Source organism: Mustela lutreola, chromosome 4, assembly GCF_030435805.1.
Source record: "Mustela lutreola isolate mMusLut2 chromosome 4, mMusLut2.pri, whole genome shotgun sequence".
NCBI classification, from domain to species: Eukaryota; Metazoa; Chordata; class Mammalia; order Carnivora; family Mustelidae; genus Mustela; species Mustela lutreola.
The window spans coordinates 190,530,173-190,550,004 of record NC_081293.1 but is presented as its reverse complement, the minus strand read 5'-3'; the positions used below and the strand labels follow the sequence as shown (position 1 = coordinate 190,550,004).

The 19,832-nt window shown below is 41.8% G+C and overlaps 1 protein-coding gene across 1 annotated transcript; it reads left to right on the top strand.

The window, feature by feature from the left end:
• Nucleotides 1-3,158: 3,158 nt before the first annotated feature.
• On the top strand, nucleotides 3,159-10,210 carry LOC131830455 (probable inactive serine protease 58). Its single transcript, XM_059172687.1, has 6 exons — nucleotides 3,159-3,223; nucleotides 3,475-3,561; nucleotides 5,723-5,861; nucleotides 6,088-6,344; nucleotides 9,729-9,868; nucleotides 9,963-10,210. Exons 2-6 carry the CDS (start codon nucleotides 3,522-3,524, stop codon nucleotides 10,110-10,112), a joined length of 726 nt encoding a protein of 241 aa, XP_059028670.1. The 5' UTR covers nucleotides 3,159-3,223; nucleotides 3,475-3,521; the 3' UTR covers nucleotides 10,113-10,210.
• Nucleotides 10,211-19,832: the final 9,622 nt, after the last annotated feature.

Below are 19,832 nucleotides of genomic sequence, written 5' to 3'. Positions count from 1 at the left end.
AGAATTCATTTCCCTCTGGTTGTATGATAACAGATACTTTTTGTGGGCTCTCCCCTGAAAGCTGCTCTCAGGTCTTGAAGCTATCCTTAGTGCAGAGAGGTCATCCATACACAGTTCTTTGCCACTTAGGCCTCCTCAGTGTGTCTGTTCGTGACCCCATGCCAGTGAGAAGAATCTCTATTGTGCATGCTAGCAAGGTGGATGTGTATATGTGTGTATATACACAATGTTAATATTCTCTATCGATGTAATTATCAAGATGAAATCCCATAATTTTGCCATATTCTATTAGTTCAAAGGAAGTCACAGGTCTCACACCCACGGAAAGGAAATTGCAATAACCCCACTGGGGTTTGTCCAAAATATTCAATAGAATTTCATAAAATAATAAATGTATTGGATCCCTATCTCTCACACAGTAAGGACTTATGCAAGTCTTATATATGCAAGGCTTACATAATAAGACTTTTCATTATATAATTCCTGTTTCTTTTTTTTTTTTTTTTTTAAGATTTTATTTATTTATTTGTAAGAGAGAGAGAGAGTGAGAGCGAGCACAGGCAGACAGAGTGGAAGGCAGAGTCAGAGGGAGAAGCAGGCTCCCTGCGGAGCAAGTAGCCCGATGTGGGACTCGATCCCAGGACGCTGGGATCATGACCTGAGCCGAAGGCAGCTGCTTAACCAACTGAGCCACCCAGGCGTCCCTATAATTCCTATTTCTTTCTCTACCCGGTTAACACTTCTGCTATAATACATGGTTGCTATTCCACAAACACACCATGTTGTTTCACATATTCTTGCATTTACAGAAGACTTGCCCTCTTTTTGAATTATTTTTTCTCTTCTTTTTATGCCAGACAAGCTCCTTCCCCTTCTCTAAGACCCAGGTAAAGTATAATTTTTTAGAAACTCTTTCCTTTCACACAGTATACACTCAAGAAGTATCTTTAACCTTGTGCTCAAAGCACATAATTCAATTAAAAAAAAAACCAAAACTTTTCCCACATTAGGAAACAAAGCAGATGAGAATAGGGAAAAAAGGAGAGAGAGAGTCAAACCAAGAAGCAGACTCATATCTACAGAGAACAAACTGGTGGTTACAGAGGGGAGAGAGTGAGACCTGGGTAAAAATAGACAATGGGGATTAAGGAGGGCCCTTGCTATGATGAGCACTAGGTGATGTATGGAAGTATTGAGTCACTATATTTTACACCTGAAACTAATATTACACTGCATGTTTATTAACTAAAGACTTAAAATTTTCTCCCACATGTTATTATAAAAAATTTTAAACATGCAATGAGGCTGAAGGAATTTTATAGTGTATACTTATATCCCCGGAGTAGTCTACCACTAAGCAGTCTGTTGTTGTTTTTTTTTAATATCTTGCACTGATGTAGTATAACCATTATAGCAGATGAACCAATACTGATACGTTCTTAGTAACCAAAGTCCATAGCTTATGTTAGGGTTTGCTCTTTATGTTATATAGTATTATGGGTTTGGACAAAGGCATAATGTCATGTATCTGCAATTAGACTATCATATGGAATCATTTTACTTCCCTAAAAATGCCCCATGGTCTTCCTGTTCACTCTTCTCCCCATCACCCCAAATTCTGGCCACCACTCATCTTTTTACTGCCTCCATAGGTTGCTTTTCTTCAAAATGTCATAAATTGGAACCATTCAATATATAATACTTTTAGAACTGGCTTCTATCACTTAGTAATATGCATTTAAGGATTCTCTATGTGTTTCTCTTTTTTTTTCTTTCATCTCTTGATAGCTTGTTTTTTAAAAATCACTGAATAATACATTTTCCAGTGTGGATACACCACATTTTGTTTATCCATTTATCCATCTTGGTTGCTTCCAAGATTTGGTAATTATGACTAAAGTTGTTGTAATTATTCAGGTGTAAGATTCTGTGGACATAAGTTTTTAGTTCATTCAGTTAATAACCAGGGGAGTGATTGCTGGCTCATATGGTAAGATTATGTTTAGATTTTAAGAAACCACCAAACCATCTCCCAAAGTGGCTATACATTTTGTATTCCTACCAGCAATAAATGAACATTCTTGCTGTTTTACAGCCTCACCAACATTTGGTGTTCTTGGTCTTAAACTTTATTCTACCATTCTACCAGGTGTGTAGTGGTATCTTATTGTTGCCTTAATTTGTAATTTCCTAATGTATGTTGAGAATCTTTTCCTATATTACTTGTCATCTATACTTCCTCTTTGTTGTTGTGGAATGAACTGTGTCCTCCCAAAATTCCTATGTTGAAACCATAAACCCCAAAGTGATTGTATTTGGAGATAGGTCCTATAAGGAAATAATTTGGGAGAAATGAGGTCCTAAGGGTGGGGCACTGTTCTGATAGGATTAATGTCCTTATAAAAAGAGACACCAGAGAGCTGTATACATAAATACAGAGGAAGTACTGCAGGAGGATACAGTAACCTACAAAGCCAGGAAGAGAGCTCTCACCAGAAACTGAATTTGCTGGCACCTTGATCATGGACTTTCAGCTTCCAGAACTGTGAGAAAATAAATGTCAGTTGTTCAAGATCCCCAGTCTATAGTAATTTGTTATCATAGCCTCAACAGACTAATGCATTTGGGACAGTATCTGTTCAGATATTTGGTGCACTTTTAATTGGGTTATTCATGTTCTTGTTGTTGAGTTTAAAGATCTCCTTATATATTTTGGATCCAAAATCATGTAACGGACAACGTGTTTTGCTAATATTTCCACCTAGACAATGATATCGGTGGAGTTTTAGCTCTGAACGCTTTGTTTTGCAATTGCCTTCTTATGAACCTATCATTCCCACTGGTCTATAGGCTCTCTGAAGGCAGAGCAGTGTCTTCACATTTAAGCATCCTCTACAGTGAGCACAGAGCCTAGCACAAGTCAGACACATAATATAAATTACTGCCAGCTGTTTGAATAAATGAGTGGATGAACAGTATCATGAAAGGAAAAGCTGATCTATCTCAAGGAGGGTTTCAGTGTCAGGCAGAGGGGTCAGACCAGCACCAGCTGGCTGGGTTATGGCCATTGGAGACAAATGTCTGTGTCACACAACCAGGGGTTAGCATCACACAGATGGGAGGGGTCACTGTCTTGAAGGACCTGATTTCAGAGTTTGACAAAGGGTGGACCAGAGAAGAGGGGGCTGGGAAACACTCTGAGCTCCAACATCTCTCAGATTAGGTATGTTTTCCCCTGAAAAGGGAAAGCAAAATGCTGAATTCCAGATCCGTTCTCTGTCAGGGACCAAATCACCTGCTCTCCATTCTTGTCCCTCTGAGACCTGACATCATTCCCTATTCTGACCAATGGACATCTCTTTGGGAGCTGAAACCTGCCACTAAAGGAATTCATGTTTTTGTTTTCAACCCTGAAACCCCTTCTTGCTGTATCTTACTGAGTCCTTTTCCACCCCGCCTCTGCATCCTTTCCAGAGACCCTAGGCTGAACTTCATCCTTTGAAAAGGCTTTTGAAATCAATATGAAGTTTATCTTCTTCTGGGCTCTCTTGAACCTGCCTGGTGAGTATCTTCACAATTTTTCTCTTTACTTGACAAAGAGAGATCCTAGGGGAATCATGAAAGATAGACAGATACAGACAGGAGGCATGTTCCAGACTACAAGTGTATAGAACTGACTTTCCCTCAGCACTGCCACTGCCCCCATCAGCTTTCCACCGGTGACACTGTCTGCCTGCCTCACCTCAGCTTTATTGCTCATATGCTCTTCTGAAAGTATGGACATTAAAATCCAAATACCAAACCCTAATACCAAACCAAACAGCTTTATTGCTTGCATGCTCTTTGGGGAGGCATGGACACTGAAACCCTAATACCAGGGAAGACTGTGACCCAACTCTGGGCCCATCCGGAATGGGACTTCTCCCCTCGGGAGTGAATGAGAAGCAGAGGCAGGGGTTGAAAGCAGAGGTTCAACTAACAGGCACAGCAGAGCAGAGGTTCAACTAACAGGCACAGCAGAGCAGAGGTTCAACTAACAGGCACAGCAGAGCAGAGGTTCAACTAACAGGCACAGCAGAGCAGAGGTTCAACTAACAGGCACAGCAGAGCAGAGGTTCAACTAACAGGCACAGCAGAGCAGAGGTTCAACTAACAGGCACAGCAGAGCAGAGGTTCAACTAACAGGCACAGCAGAGCAGAGGTTCAACTAACAGGCACAGCAGAGCATTCAAGGGCTTTTGATCTTGTCCTTACAGGTTCCAGTTACTCAAGCAAAAACCTTGGAGGCATTCATAAAATCTTTCTCTCACACTCCACATTCAATCTGCTTGGAAGATTTTGTTGGTTCTATCTTCTAAATATATCCCAAATCCAATCACATCTCACCACCTCCCCTGTTCACAATGGCCAAGACACTATCATCTGCCTGGATTATCACATAAATCCCCTAACAGGCCTCTCTGCTTTCTACCTCTACACTCAACATTTCTCAATAAGGAAATGACCATCACTGCCTTACACAAAACCCTGATGCTGTTCCACATTCCTTCAGAAGAAAGTCCCACATCCTTATGAGGCTTTACAAAACTCTGTATCATGATCTTGCCTCCATCCTTTCCTGCTCTTCTCCCCTTCACCTGCCACGCCAGCCACACTGGCTTTTATGATGCTCCATACAAAAGTCTCAGGATGGGGCGCCTGGGTGGCTCAGTGGGTTTAAGCCTCTGCCTTTGGCTCAAGTCATGGTCCCAGAGTCCTGGAATCGAGCCCTGCATCGGGCTTTCTGCTCCTCAGGGAACCTGCTTCCTCTTCTCTCTCTGCCTGCCTTTCTGCCTACTTGTGATCGCTCTGTCAAATAAATAAATAAAATCTTAAAAAAAAAAAGTCTTAGGACTCTTGCTCCAACTGTTTCCTCTGCCTGGATCCCCATTCCCCAGATATCTGATGATCTAACTCCCCCACCTTCATTTCATTGGTCATTTCTCATCCTGTCCACAAGGCTTACCTAAACTGACTACTGTGTAATATTTCAGAATGCCCCACCACACACATGCACATCTCTGTACTGCTTTTTCCTCTTTCTCTATTCTACTATTTTTCCCCACAGCACCAATCTCCTTGTAATACACTAGACCATTTACTTATGTTTTGTGTCTACTGTTATAGAATGTCTTCTCTCATCAGAATATACAAGAGCAGGGGTATTTCTCTGCTTCATTCTGTGTAAACCCCTGTAACAGAGCCTGACATATACGAGGTGCTCACACTTAACCTGTTGAATTATCTCCCTCTCCTCAGATTGTGAGAACAGTTGGCCCGTTCTTTAAAATGGCAGTTATATTGTTTTGCCTTGCATTGTTGTAGGGAGAAAGGGGTGGGACTGGTAAAAGCATTCTTAAAAAAGTATAAATAGTAAGTTCTCCAGGAGTTGATTTAACATATGTTCACTGAATTGTAGAAGATATTTAAGAAAACCTATATTTTAATCTGAAAAATATTTATTGACAATAAAAGGGAAGCCCCTTTAGTTTTGAAATTGATATGTTTCTATCATTTTATTCATGTTTTTAGAAGAAAGTAAGCCAGTTTGCAAATTTAGCTTACAGAAAAAGGTACTGGGGAGAAGGGTAGGAACTTAAACGTATTAAGTAATTTTCCTTTGTTTTATTCTAATGATCTCTGCTAAAATTTCAGAATTCCCTGTCTATTTTTCTCTTTCCAGTTGCTCTGGCTTTTGATCCAAATTACCGAAATGATATCACTCCCCCATACCTGGTCTACCTGAAATCTGATTACTTGCCCTGTGTTGGAGTTCTGATCGACCCCCTTTGGGTGATCACAGCCGCACACTGCAACTTACCGTGAGTAATAAGCCCCCAATGCCACTTTGTGCTTTGGATTCTCTGGTTGGGCAGAGACCCGCCTCCCTGCCTGGTGCCACTGCTCAATGAAGTGGGGTTAGGGAGGCTTTCTGGGGACATGTTCAGTAGTAGAGAATAAGGTCTGTGGGAGGGGGCTAATAAAGGCTCATAAGGATGAATAAATAATCTCTGCCAAGTCTTCTCTCAAACAACTACATTGTTCCAGAAAGCTTCAGGTGGTGTTGGGGATTACAAATCCATCAAATGACAATGAAAACGATATACAAGTAGTTGGCCATGTGAAGATGATCCAACATCCATACTTCTCAACCACTTCTATTGAGCATGACCTCATGTTAATCAAGCTGGGAGAAAGTGTTGAACTTAATGACTATGTGAAACTGGTCAACCTGCCTGAAGAACCTGTCCATGAAGGAACCATGTGCATGGTCTCCACATGGGCCTACAACCGATGTGATGACTGTGAGTGACCTCAAGATAATCCTTTTCTCCCAGAGTAGGACACATTCTTTCCCTTCTCTACTCTTGGCTTCTGAATTCTTCCCAGTGAGGCTTCTTTCTAACCTCTTAATTCATCCTTGTCATCTCTTTTCCCGTTCCCTATACCTCACTAAAGGAGTCCTTCAAGCATTTCCCCCCCACTGTATCCTGCTATCATCTTTGTTTCCAGACATGATAGAAAAGATGTTAGTGCGAAGAAGACATTTGTATTCTAGTCCTAATTTGCTGGGTAACGGTTGGCCACTTTGTCTTTGGAGCATCAATTTTCTGAACTCCAAAATGTGTTACAAACTTATCAGATGTTTTCAAACCGTTCTAGGCAATAAAGAGAATTAAAGCCTTGAAAGAAGGAGAAATAATATGCATGTTTTAAACATAAGATAAACATATAATACTGTGCTAAATCAGGCAGAATTTCTGTATGCAAGATTGTGATACAAAAATAAATATGAAAAGTTTAAGAAAAATATTTCTGAGGGGTGCCTGGTGGCTCCTTCGGTTAGGCATCTGCCTTCAGTTTGGGTCATGATCTCAGGGTTCTGGGATCGAGTCCCACATCAGGCTCTCTGCTCAGTGGGGAGTCTGTTACTCCCTTTGTCTCTCCACCAACTTGTGCTTGCTCTCTCTCTTTCTCTCAAATAAATAAAATCTTATAAAAAAGAAAAAAAGCAAACTAATGATGTACTACATGGTGGCTAACAACATAATAAAAAAAGAGAAAAATATTTCTGAAACATTTTTCACTGGCAACATTCTGAACATTCACTCATTTCTTTACAAAATTAAAAAACAACTACCATTTGTAACAGTGGAGACTCTCCATATAATCTGAACCTCCTGAAATACATGTTCAATCTCAGTTTTTTTCTACCTCACATGCTTCAATTCCATGAAAAAACTTTGAGCAAATTAAGACAGCTTTTTCTCTTCTAAGTTTTGAGCCTGTCTGCCCACTATCCCATTCTAATATTTTATAAATTCGAAACCACTATCTGTAGCAATTAATAAAGAGAGTAATGGCTATGGGAGAAGGAAGGGCTGACTATAAGGAAAAGGGAACTATGGTCTGAATGTACTATATAGTTCTATGAGAGACTTTTAGGAAGAACTATTAGTACAATTTAGCTCCTGAGTAAGTTGTTTTTGTATTTAATATTCATCATTGTTATATACCATAGTATGAAGAAAGGAGATTCATGTTGATCAAGCCTGTTAGATTATACCCATCCATTTACCCTGACTCTATATTTATAAAAGTCAGGATAGAAGGATAGAAGTCACGTTTTCTAACTGTGCTGCCATTGTCCCAAACGTTTTAAACTGTTCTTTTCAGACCTTGAGGTACACTTCCTCGAATATATCAAAAATGCAGAAATTCTTTTTTCCCAGCTTTATTGAGGTATATAATTAAAAAATAAAGATTATATAGATTTAAGATGTATAGTATCATATTCATATATATATATGTGCACACCCATAGCACAGAGACACACACATACAAATATAGTACATATACATATAGTATATATAGTGTATATGTAGTGTATGTACATATATTGTGTGTGTATATATGTATATATAAATATATATAATGTGAAATGATGCCCCCAGTCGAGCTAATTGTCTATCACTTCAGATATTTACCTTATGTATATGTGTGTGGTGAGAGTATTTAAGATCTACTCTCTTAGAAAGTTTTAAGTACATGGGGCCCCTGGGTGGCTCAGTGGGTTAAGCCGCTGCCTTCAGCTCAGGTCATGATCTCAGGGTCCTGGGATCGAGTCCTGTGTCAGGCTCTCTGCTCAGCAGCGAGTTTGCTTCCCTCTCTCTCTCTGCCTGCCTCTCTGTGTACTTATGATCTTTCTCTGTCAAATAAATAAATATAATATTAAAAAAAAGTTTTAAGTACAGAGTACAGTATTATTAACCATAGCCACCATGCTGTACGTCCAATCTCCAGTACTTAGTCATCTAATAACTAAAGTTTGTACTCTTTGATCAACAACCCTCCCCACCATATCTTCCACCCACCAGCCTCTGGCAACCACCATTATATTCTCCATTTCTGTGAGTTTGGCTTTTTTTAGATTCCATATAGAAGTGAGATTATACCGTCTTGGTCTTGCTTCATCTGGCCTATTTCACTTAGCATTCTGTCCTCTATACAAGTAGAAATGTTTTGTCCTGTGAGTGTTAATTTGAGTTTTGAAAATAAATGTCCCCCTGGTGAGCAGTACGTTTGACTCATCTGGGTTATGACACTTCTGTCAAAGAGAGATACAACTTACCCCCACCCCACCTCCAAAATTCAGTTTATTTTGATCTGGCTAATGAAGTAATCTTTTTTTTTTATACTTTTTAGCAGATACTGAGTTTTTATGATCTGACAAATTAAAACTAGATTCTCTCTACAATCTAGAAATTTCAAAGTAAAAGAGATGTTATTTAAGGGTACAAACTTACAACTAGTAGAGAAATAACTCTGGGAGACCTAATGTATAACATAATGAATACAGACAACAATATCATATTATAATCAAACTTTCTAAGAGACTAGATCTTGATTACTTCCACCACAAAAAAGAAATGATAATTATATGACATGATAGAGGTGTTAACTATAGCTACAATAGCAATCACATTACAATCTATAAATATATCAAATAAATATTTTCACACCTTAAACTTATACATTGTGATATGTCTTATATATTTCAATAAAAAATTTAAAAGGAGACTGATGAATTTAAACTGTGGGACAAATAATAAACGTGAAAGCTCAAAAACTAAAATAAAATAACAAAGAATTCCATGTTAAGGCTATTCTTTAAATTTTACTTTTAAGATTTATTAGTTTATTTGAGGGAAAGAAAGAGAAGGAGGGTGTACTTGCAAGGCTTTGGGGAGGGGCAGAGGGAGAGAGAATTTAAAGCAGACTCCACCCTGAGCACAGAGCCTGAAATAGAGCTCGATCTCATAACCCTGAGATCACCACCTGAGCCGAAACCAAGAGTTGCATGCTTAATTGACTATACCACCCAAGCACAGTCAGTTAAGCATTTAGAGTTGTTAAAGTAATTGATTTCATTGCAGAGATGTCTCATATTTTGCATTATCACTTCCAGGAATTTAGCCTCTTTTATAAAGAGATAAACATTTGTATCATGAGAAATGGTTAATCTGATCATTTCCTACTATCCAGCCAGCCCCATCTGTGATTTCTCTGTGTTTGATCTGGTGTCCTTTCTTCCAGAAGAAGAAAGGTGCTGAAAAAGAGCGCAAGGAGAAAAGGAGGTTTGTTATCTACTAACTCTTAAGGAAGTTGTACACCTTTCTTTTCTCTAGCCAAGGAGCCCAACTCACTACAGAATGTGAACATCTCCATAGTCTACAGGAATGAGTGCCTTGAGGCCTATAAAACTTACAGGATCGAAGATAGTATGCTATGCCTGGGCATCATTCCAGGAAGGAGGCAGCCCTGCAAGGTAATATACTCTCAGTGCCTTCGGTTTCCCATTTTATTTCTTGTGTCTTTTGCCAGAAAGATAAGATAACCCTATATTCCTTTTGTTCTGGCAGGAAGTCACAGCTGCGCCAGCAGTCTGCAATGGGGTACTTCAAGGAATATTGACTTTTTTGGATGGATGTGTTTTGAGAGCTGATGTTGGCATCTATACCAGAATCTTTAAATACATGTCCTGGATTAGAAATACAATGGGAAACTACTGAGCTGCCACAGCAGGAAATCTAGATCATGTGACACAGGCTGTCCCTATGTCCAGCCTCACACTGAAGCCTAAATAGATGCTCTCGGTCGCACCAGCATGCCTGTGTCCCTTCTGCTCAACAGAGTGGATGATTTGTACGTCCCCATATTGTGACTATACATGACAACCCTTCTTCCACCCCTTTTGACAAAGATGACAAATACCATACCCCTTAGGCAGTTGAAGTTTAGGTAGTAGGGATTGTATTCTAACAAAGGGATCATTGACCCATTGAAAAAGGCCACTAAGCCATTTGAGGTGACAAAACCCTTATTTACTTGCGTTGAGTTAACATGTGCTTTTGGCAAGTTACACATGCCAGAAGGGAAAAAGGCAGCCTGACAAAGAATGAGCTAACTAGAAGCATGAGTGAAAGAAAAGGTTTCTGGGAGGGAACCTGTAAGAAGTATTACACTTATTTTCTCCTTGCCCATATGACTCTCAGCACCAGCCATAGATCCCGGTCATTCATTCTGCAGGGCTCTGGGTAGAGACTTGAGTTGTGAGAGGTTAATACAAAAGTGAACTGGGGCATAGGACCCAGCAGATGAAACACAGAGTCTGGGCCAGATTGTCAACACCTGCTTGCCCTTTCTATTACGCTGGCTGCTACAGGGACTCCATTCTCTCCAACTGTTACTCTTGCATTTTTCTTCCTCTCTTTTCACCTCACCCCTGCAGCTAGCTCCAGTTCCCAACAGAGAGTTTTCACTGACAGTGACTGAGGATCAAAATCTCAGAAACCAAACTGCATTTTAGAGGGTTTTGCCTGTGGCCACTATAGGTGGACTGTTGAAAACTTACAGTCTAGCTAGAGGACAAGGGAACTCCTCTCAGGAAGCAAGTTCCAGAAGTAAATCGTGTCCTTTCCAGGATTTGAAAACCTCTTGGTAAAGCCTCGCTTGCAGCGCTCAAAAGCAACCCTTTGTGTATGAATTACTAAGGCAAATGTGAGAGCTTCACCTTTATGCGTGTTATTAACTGACATTTTAGCTATGGGAGAAACAGATGGTTTTTGCAAGAGAGCACCTCATACTGTGGAGATATTCCCCACCTTAAAATGGAGCTATGATTTCAGAAGTTATCCTAGTCTCTTATAAGCTAGTTGATTCTAGGTGATGAAGCTTATGTCAAGTTCATTGAATTCCATAGGCATCAGCCTACTGTCACACCACTATCACTGTACAGTGACTTCCTTGGTTGGGAAACATTCTTCTGTTGTGGGGTATATAAGGCATTCAGTTAATTCAAGGATGGTGGTGCTGGGAAGATAGCAGGAAATGGAAAATCCAAATCTAGACTTATCATTCTCAGTGAGGACAATAGCTATTCCTTCCATGCTGAAAGGGACTACTAGGGTACCTAGGGTATAGTACTACATCAGGACTGTATCAGGGCTGAGTCACTGACACGGACACATTGTATCTGTAGCAGTAGTAGTAGTGAGGTGAGACTTTTAGGAAGTCCTTGTATATGCTCCATATGGTCCCATTATTTGTTTATGAAGTCACTAAAAAACCCTTGAGAAAATGAAGGACTTTAGAACACACCTGCTTACCTGAACTCTTATTAAAGTTTACAGAACTGAAAGCATTTTGGTGAGAATTCTTATGGGATATAATATTCTCCTGTTCCAAGCCTACCCTGAAAAATCCTACCAAAGAATTTTTCTCCAAACAGCTAATCCCTGTTCCTTCCCTCTGTTCTTCCTCCCTCTGAGTGCCTGTCAAGGTAGGCCAGAGACAACTCCCAAGAAATTCACATAAACCTCAGCCTCTCGGGGAAGAAAACAACCAGATGTGTTAATTGAATTTCTGAATCTCATTCCTCTCTTTCCTTCAGGGCATCCCTCGGAGGGGTCGTATTATCACAGTAGTCGGCATGCAGTCAGTCCTAATACATCAACCAGTGAAGTCTTTCTACCCTCACTGAACTATTTATAAAAAAAAAACTCTAAGAGGTCACAGTGTGGCTTAAGGAAAATTTCCCAGAGCAAGGGCTAGTGCAACTTATTTGGACTTTCAGGGCCTAGTTTTCCTCCGTTGTATTTACACTCCAAGTTGGGTGTGGAATGTTGCTAAGCATATCCAAGTCAACGACAAAGAGTCAGGTAACCTCACCTAGATAGAGCAAGTTTCATGGCCAGCGGGTGATCTGGAGTCAGGCACTTAGTCTCCACTAGACCCCAGTGGCAAAGCAGAAGCTATTTCCCAAAGAGGAAAAAGGAGCATGACTTTGCTACCATTATTTTGGGACTGCTATTTTGACTTTCTTATTAGGCTTTGCCATAAACTTCATTTAGTACAGAAAAAATACTTCTAGAACCATTGGATCTACAGAATTTTAGCTTAAGAAACAGATCCAATTAAACGGTCCAGAGCATGATATCCTAATGAGATAGATATATGTTTCTTGTAAAATGTATAGGTCTTCAGATACCATTCTTAATAGTAGGGAGCACCAGTATAACAAGGCATTCATTTTAATAGAGGAATCCAACATACACCAGTAAGTTCCACTGGTTGTATCACCTACCTACTACTACATATCTGGCTTTCCAAGACACCCAGGAAACTTGCTCCTTCCTTTTATCTCACCCTACCAACATGATATTGTTAATACAACGGATCAACATGGTACCCTTTGAGACTGTCAAGTTCCTTAAAGGCTATATTCAGATTCAGGGACAGAGCAATGAGGACTGCCTGAGTGTGGAGGTAAAAATATACTGTTGTCCCTGACAAACGAAAGCTCATTAATTCTGAGCTTCTCAATGCAATGTACAAAAATACATGTTCCAGATGGATAGTTGCATACTGAGTGTGAAAGACTGCATTTATTTGCTCTAGTAAGGAGCCACATATGGACCAGCAACTATAATTGGAGTTTACCACGCAATATTCAAACACTATCATTCTCCACCACTCTTATGACATGACCAACTGAAGAACCAAATGAAATTATAATACAAATTATCACCCAGCGTATTTCAAGTCCATATTGGCAGTACTGGCCTCAGCAATGTGCTGATGTTTTAGATTTACTAAGGGGAAGTTCCATCAACTCTCTTTTAGCCCTTCCTACAACAAAAGCTTACTTCACAGGCCTGACAGATATTGTAGTGATTCTACCAGTTGAAGAAAAAAAATATATACCCCTTCCATGCCTGCCAGTGCACATAGGTACTGTGGAAGGAAATTCTAGATGGTTTCAGAGCCCCACTGAATTACTCTAAGGAAGACTTAGGTAAAAAATCCAATTATCCCTCAATTTTCATAAGCCCCACTCTGATCAGAGGATAGCACTGATTATGAATCTTCCCTCCCCAACCACAAACATCACAGATTAGTACCAATTCAGAAAAAAAAAAAAAAAATTCAACTATGTTCTTGTTCCCAGAGCACAGGTCACCAAGTAAATAGACTCAGGTCCTCTTTGTACGGGCTGGAAAGGAGATTCAATGTTAGAACAAGGTTCATTCCTTAGGGTACTGGGTTCCAGTTCATTCAAGGGGCACTGAATCAGGTAATGTAAGGAACTGAGCTTTGTGACCTAGGGAGGAGCCCATACCACTTTAACATGTTGACTCCCATCAGTCCACTATTACCAAATCTGTCAGGTGTTTTTTGGTTCTATAAATCAAGTAAGAACTTGAACTTCCTATTAGTTTCATTCTTGGGGATCCCATTTTTGTAGAGAACCCCTGAAAGAATTTGCTTTAGGGCCCCAAAACATCACCAGATAAGATCGTTTGTTTGTTTCCATTTTAACAGTAAGAGAGGAAGATGAGTTTAATAGCTTGACATTTATCTATTTCCTTAAACAAGTTAAACTAAAATCTGAGAGGCCCGTTAGCAGAGGACAAAGGCCACTCTAAGTGGGGAATGTGACACCTGTAAGGTTCTTCTGCACAGCCTCTTTGTTTATTTTCACTTTATGCTTTTAGTAGAAAATATGATAGAATCCACCACTCAGTATGCTGAATGATGGGAGACTTCTTTCTAATTTTAAGTTGCAGCCTTGGGACTCCCATGTTGCCATGTATCTAAGCCATATTCTCTAACAGCTCAGTAAGTGACATGGCCAAAATTTTCCCTTCCCATCTGCCTTACTACTTTGTCTCTCTCAATTTGTTCAGAACTCATGTGGAAAAAATGGAGGGGGGTGGTCATTCATCAGTTTCCTCAAATCATAATAACATGTTAGGATTTAGAGAGCATGTTTTTCCACTAAGTATGGGGACACCTCCTATAACCACTATTCTCCAGGCTGAAAAGCTATGATTCCAAAAACTAAATGAGAATGGATAGGCCAGCATCTTACAAAAGCAAGGTGAAGATTAGGAAAGAGCTTCTGTTTGTGCAGAAATTAATACCAGCTACAGTATGGATGAGACTTTGTAATTCTTCTCATGTGCATTCACTTCAAGAACAGGAGGTTATCCGAAACCATAAATTGAGCTCTGTTCAATAGGGAATCAAGGTTTTAAAAAAGCCTCGATTTAACGCCGTTAGCTATAACAACTAGAGTTGCCCACTGGAAGCTAAAGATGGAGATGAGAAAGGCTAGCCTAGGACCTGACACTGGCAAGGAATCCCAAGGTCGTCGCTCCCAGGTCCTTTGAAAACTCAGCAGTACTAGGTACCTTCGTTATATCACATTGGGGTTTCTGGTAACTACTCTGACTAAAATCAAACTGATGTTCCTCATTGTCTCTCTTGCCCAGTCTATGATTTGTTGTCTACTGTCGGTTTGTTTTTAAGAGATTATTGTAAATAATGTAAATCACATGCAGGATTTGCTTCAGCTATAAAATGCACATCTAAACTTGCTTTTGTCTGGCTCTCTGTAGCCCCAGACTCCTACCTTGAGCCATTTAGTTGGCACACCTATAATCTCGAGTGCCCCATCTACAATAGCAGCCCAAGATGGGGCTCCAGTTCTATCCTTGGTTAGAAGAAGTTTAGCTCGTCACCAAGCCAAACTTGCTGTTATACTTTTCTACCCAAATAGCCCAATTTTAGAGACTGGGCTTCTGTTCTATTCCTGCAGGGAAGCTCCCTCTTCTCCCCCACCCCTTCTTTTAATCCCAGTTCCATTAATGCTGTCTTTGTCTCGACAACCTTGTCTGATTCCCCAGCTCCTATAAGCCTAAGACTCTACCTAACCCTGCGCAGATGCTGCTGTGGACCCCCAGGAGGCCTGCTGCTGACTGCTGTCCATATAGCTTGCAGGCCTGCTGCCCCTCTGCTGGCCACCAGCTCTGAATTCCCTTCCACCTTCACTTCAATATGCTTTGCTGTCAGTTTAGCTGACTCTCCCTTGTGACTGCTATTCCCCCACTCTGATTTCCACCATCTGTCCCTCCAGTGTGAGTTTATCTCACTTCTAGAGCCACAGAAGGATGATCTTGGGCTTAGCAGCGCTGAAAGAGCGCAGGTTTGGGATCTAATTTTGTGTGTAATCCCAACTTCCACAGCTATGAGCTGTAGGTCCTCAGGTATTAAGGAATTTAACGTGTCTTGTTTTAGTTTATCTCTAAAATGGGACCGATAATACTCTTCCAGATTGTTGGAAGTAAATAGGATAATTTGTGTAAGTCATGGAGCATAATATTCAGCATATAGTAGGCATTCAATATACGATGATCCCCCTTAATCTTTGCAAAGGATTACTGCTCATCTGTTGCCATTTCTTCACATCTGAGTTTATTTTTATTCATTTAGAATGGAAACTATTTTCATGGACACACACACACACACACAACACACACACACAGATCAATCAATCAATCAATCAATCAGGTTATATCTGAAAGCCAAAGAACATTCTTTTCCTTTTTTTTGCTGACGACCTCATTTATTTGCTAGTACAGTACTTTTTAAAATCAAATTCACTAAATACAAATAATACAAAGAGTGATATTTTGATATTACCATTTCAAGCAAAGACAATTTTCTCCACACAGGTGTCTAGCTGGAGAATATCATACATAGCAACTTTGAACTGCAGACTACGTTTGCCTCAAGAACATATTCCAAGCAAGAGCAATGATAGAGAGCAAAAGAACATTCTGATAGAATTTACCAATATATGTTCCCCTTCTTCAGGTGTTAGGCACCTGTGCCTTTCCCAGCCTGCATGGGAAAAGCCCTTAGGTATAAAATACATAAAGGAAGTTTTGCAATGTCATTGTATTTATTTGGGTAGAGGTCTAAAACTATAATTGCAAGATAAGTACATTGTAGTATCACTTAGATAGGCAATTGCCAGATAAGGTTGCTTTCTTTTTGAAGTGTTTCCCTGATTTCAGAAATCCAATTCATTGGATATAAGGAGGAGAAAAAACAAAAGTAGAAAAGTAAGTTTAAATTCACAGTCTTAGCTATTATATTACTTTATTAAGTTTTCTGGCATTCTATAGGTTCTCCTCAGTTTAGCTAATTGTTAATCCATGCTGGGATTCATTGTCTACCAAACCCAGTTAATACAGTTTATTCTTAACAAGCCTCATTAGTGTGTTATGGATGGATGTGTGCTTAAACTCAAAAGACTTGCACGGATCCTGAAGCTCTAATTATTAACCCATTATGAACTCTCTCTTCCCAAGCCCACCTCTGTCTAAGCCTCTACCTTCACATTAGATCCATGCTGGCTCTCCTGCTCAGGGGCCTGAAATGATAGCGTAGGGGCCCTAAATATGGGCTATGTTTCTGTTCAGGGCTCAGGAATCTGAATTATAAAAAAGACACTCATCCTACAAGTGAAACTTTGAGCTTCTGCTTTCTGTTCTCCGAGGAATATGGAAAGTAAGAAGATGGGTAAAGAGAAAACACATCTCATATTTCTTGAAAGTTCACACCATATTTGTTAAAATACTGAAAACTGAGTGGGTATTCTACACATGTATTGATTAATTGAGAGGATGACTAAGACAAAGGAGAACAGAGAGATGGCTGTCTTAGGTAACGATACTCACCTGGCAGCCCTAGAAGTCCGTGACCTTAAAACGAATCCAAACTGCGGCGATACGACAGAGCAGAATCCAACTTACAGAATCATAACCTATGTTACTTTCCCCTCCAAAGGACTGGGTGCAATTAGTATAATTCTGTCTATTCCCATCTGGACCTATTGAACCCTAGGGCGCATCTGTGGGGCCACTGTCTTTTCAGGATGCTCACCTGACCTGTTGCCACATCACATGTGGACGTCCTTGTCCTCTTTGACCACATCTGCAACATGAAGGGCGCTGCCTTTCTGGAAGGGACAGCGATGCCTGCCACGTCACACCTCCCTCGATGCAGTGACAATATATTCATTACTCAACAAGGCAGCATTATGGCGTACTGAGAGTCACAGGTCTGACGCAGAATTCCTGTATTTGAGTGCTGGCTAGGTCGCTCAGGTGTCACATACCTGTTTCCCTATGAAAACAAAAACAAAAATAAAATTCAAAAAACTTGGTAGTGCTTGTCTAATAGGGCACTTGAAAGTATTGGATGAAAAAAGTGAAGTTTAAATATGTTTTAAATATGCTTCCCAGAGGCATGGATGAATCCCTCACACCAGCCTGCGGACAAGAGACTACATCACAGAGACCAGTATTTCCTATGTGGATAACGACATTATGTTAAATAACATAATCCAATCCAAAAGCATTGTTTGGGCCCTTAACATCTGCCAATCTAGGGGAACTAGTTTAATCACCAAGGAATTAAGGGTCTAGGGGGTGGTATTAAGGCGTAGTTCATGGTCCAAGTGGGTAGGGCGGCATCTGGGTAGTGTCCACCGAGCTCCCAGGGACGGAAGTTCAAGGGGTTCATCAGAGTAATGGTGTCTTCCATCGCTCTGGTGAGGGCGTTCAGCTGTAGTTGTTTCCAGAGCTGCTAGCAGTGGACCTCGGCATTTCTTAAGAACAGGTGGTCCAGGCCTCTCTGCCCGGCCATCTCTGTATTTAACAGCCTCTCGGTGGCCTAGCACCAAGGATTTCCCGGTGAGGGCGTTCTCAGCAGTACCTTTCCCGGAGGGAGGAGAGAACACAGGTATCCATTTGTCTCCAGAACTCTGGCCAGGCTCTAGACCTGCTCCCCATGACTGCTGTAGTCCTCTAGAGCTGGGCAGGTGTTCACCATAACACCTGAGTGGAGGTAGGGGGGCGGTGAGAGAAGGCACACCTGTCATCCACGCCAGACCCTGTCTGAGCGGATCATGGAGAACTATGGGCCGATGGCGCCCCCTGGTGGACAAAATTGCTCCCTCTCCGCAAGCCCTGAAGAAGTGTGCTTGCCTGCCGCTCTGGGACCCAGAACCCCAGACCCTCATCAGAGACTGCGCTTCGAAATGACTTCTCATTCACCCCTCTCCCCTGGCTCCCAGTTACCTGCTCATCTGGTCCACATGCTCTGGGAGAGAGCTGCTCCTAGCTAGAAGCAGAGTGGAGCCGTTACAGCCGCCTTCTGGCCGCCCATCTCTGCGGCCTCCCTGGATTGGGGTTTCTCTCCCTGGGCACCTGCCTGCTGCTTCTGGGCCATTTCCCTGGGAGCTGAGCCTCCCTGCTCCACCCTCACTCCACGCATGGCCTTGCTCAGGTAGCAGACCCAGTTCTGAGCCGTGGCTGCTGCATCAATGTTTGGGGAGCCCTCACCGTGGATCCAGACCCTGGTCCTCTCTAGGTCAGGCTCTCTCTGAAGAGCTTACTTTTTAAAAAGATCAGCTTGAGATGGGGGTGGGGGGCTGAGACGTTTAGGTGGTGGTGAGCACCAAGTATGGGGATCAAATTGAAGAAGTGGGTGTTTATTCTAGGGTGTGAGTGAGGGGCTACACTCTGAGATACTCCCTCTTCCTCCTTTCTGAGCCCTCAGGATTTCTCCAGGTTTCTTTCCAGCACCCCTCTGGGCGTTGAGGCCGGTATTAAGAAGCATCCGTTTGCTACGTGGGCATACCGTGGAGAGTCCTGCCGTTTGATCCTAATAGCAAGCCTCTGAGCTGGGTCGAGTTACTGTCTGTACTTACAGGCACAGAAACCAGGGTTCGGGGAGATGGAGTCTTTCCCAAACCTTCCAAGGGGCAGAGCAAGGTCTGCAACGGAGCCCTTCAGAGGTTGAACTGGTGGTTAAATCGCTGTGCTGGGCAGGCTGAGCCCTCCCAGAAGGGCATGGGAAAGCTGCAGGAAGAGTCACTTGTAGAGAAGAGGCAACCGGGGATGTAGGGCAGCGCAGGGGGGTCGGGGCGAAGGAGGAGGTTGGGTCTGTGGTCGGCGCCCCGGATGGTTTGTGTTCACTCGTCCAAGGGGGGGGTGTCTCTCACTGTGTGTACTGCAGGTGCAGTAGAGGCCCTGGGTCATATTGGCCACATGCAGCCTCAGCTCTGTGCTGTTGACCCGCCTGACCCGGTAATCTGCTCCAGGAACGGACACAACCTCCTCATCCCCAGGACTCCGCAGAGTGGCCAGCACCTGTAGTGACCCCTGGAGGTCCTGTTGGTACCAGCTCATCCAGGGGTACTGGGAATTCCTCAGGATGCAGTGCAGGGTTTTAGCCTGTCCACAAGCTACCGGGACCCACCTGGGCCTTTGCTCCACCAGGCTCGCCGTGGCACCTGAAATACACAGTCAGGCCAGGCTAAAGTTCCCGCAAATAAAGTAACTCCTACAAATAATCAGCTGCAGCCAAACCCCAAA

Coding starts and splice junctions, on each gene's coding strand:
- LOC131830455 (XM_059172687.1), top strand. CDS start 3,522: ATGAAGTTTATCTTCTTCTGGGCTCTCTTGAACCTGCCTG. Junction 3,562..5,722: donor GGCTCTCTTGAACCTGCCTG/GTGAGTATCTTC, acceptor TTCTCTTTCCAG/TTGCTCTGGCTTTTGATCCA. Junction 9,869..9,962: donor GAAGGAGGCAGCCCTGCAAG/GTAATATACTCT, acceptor TTGTTCTGGCAG/GAAGTCACAGCTGCGCCAGC.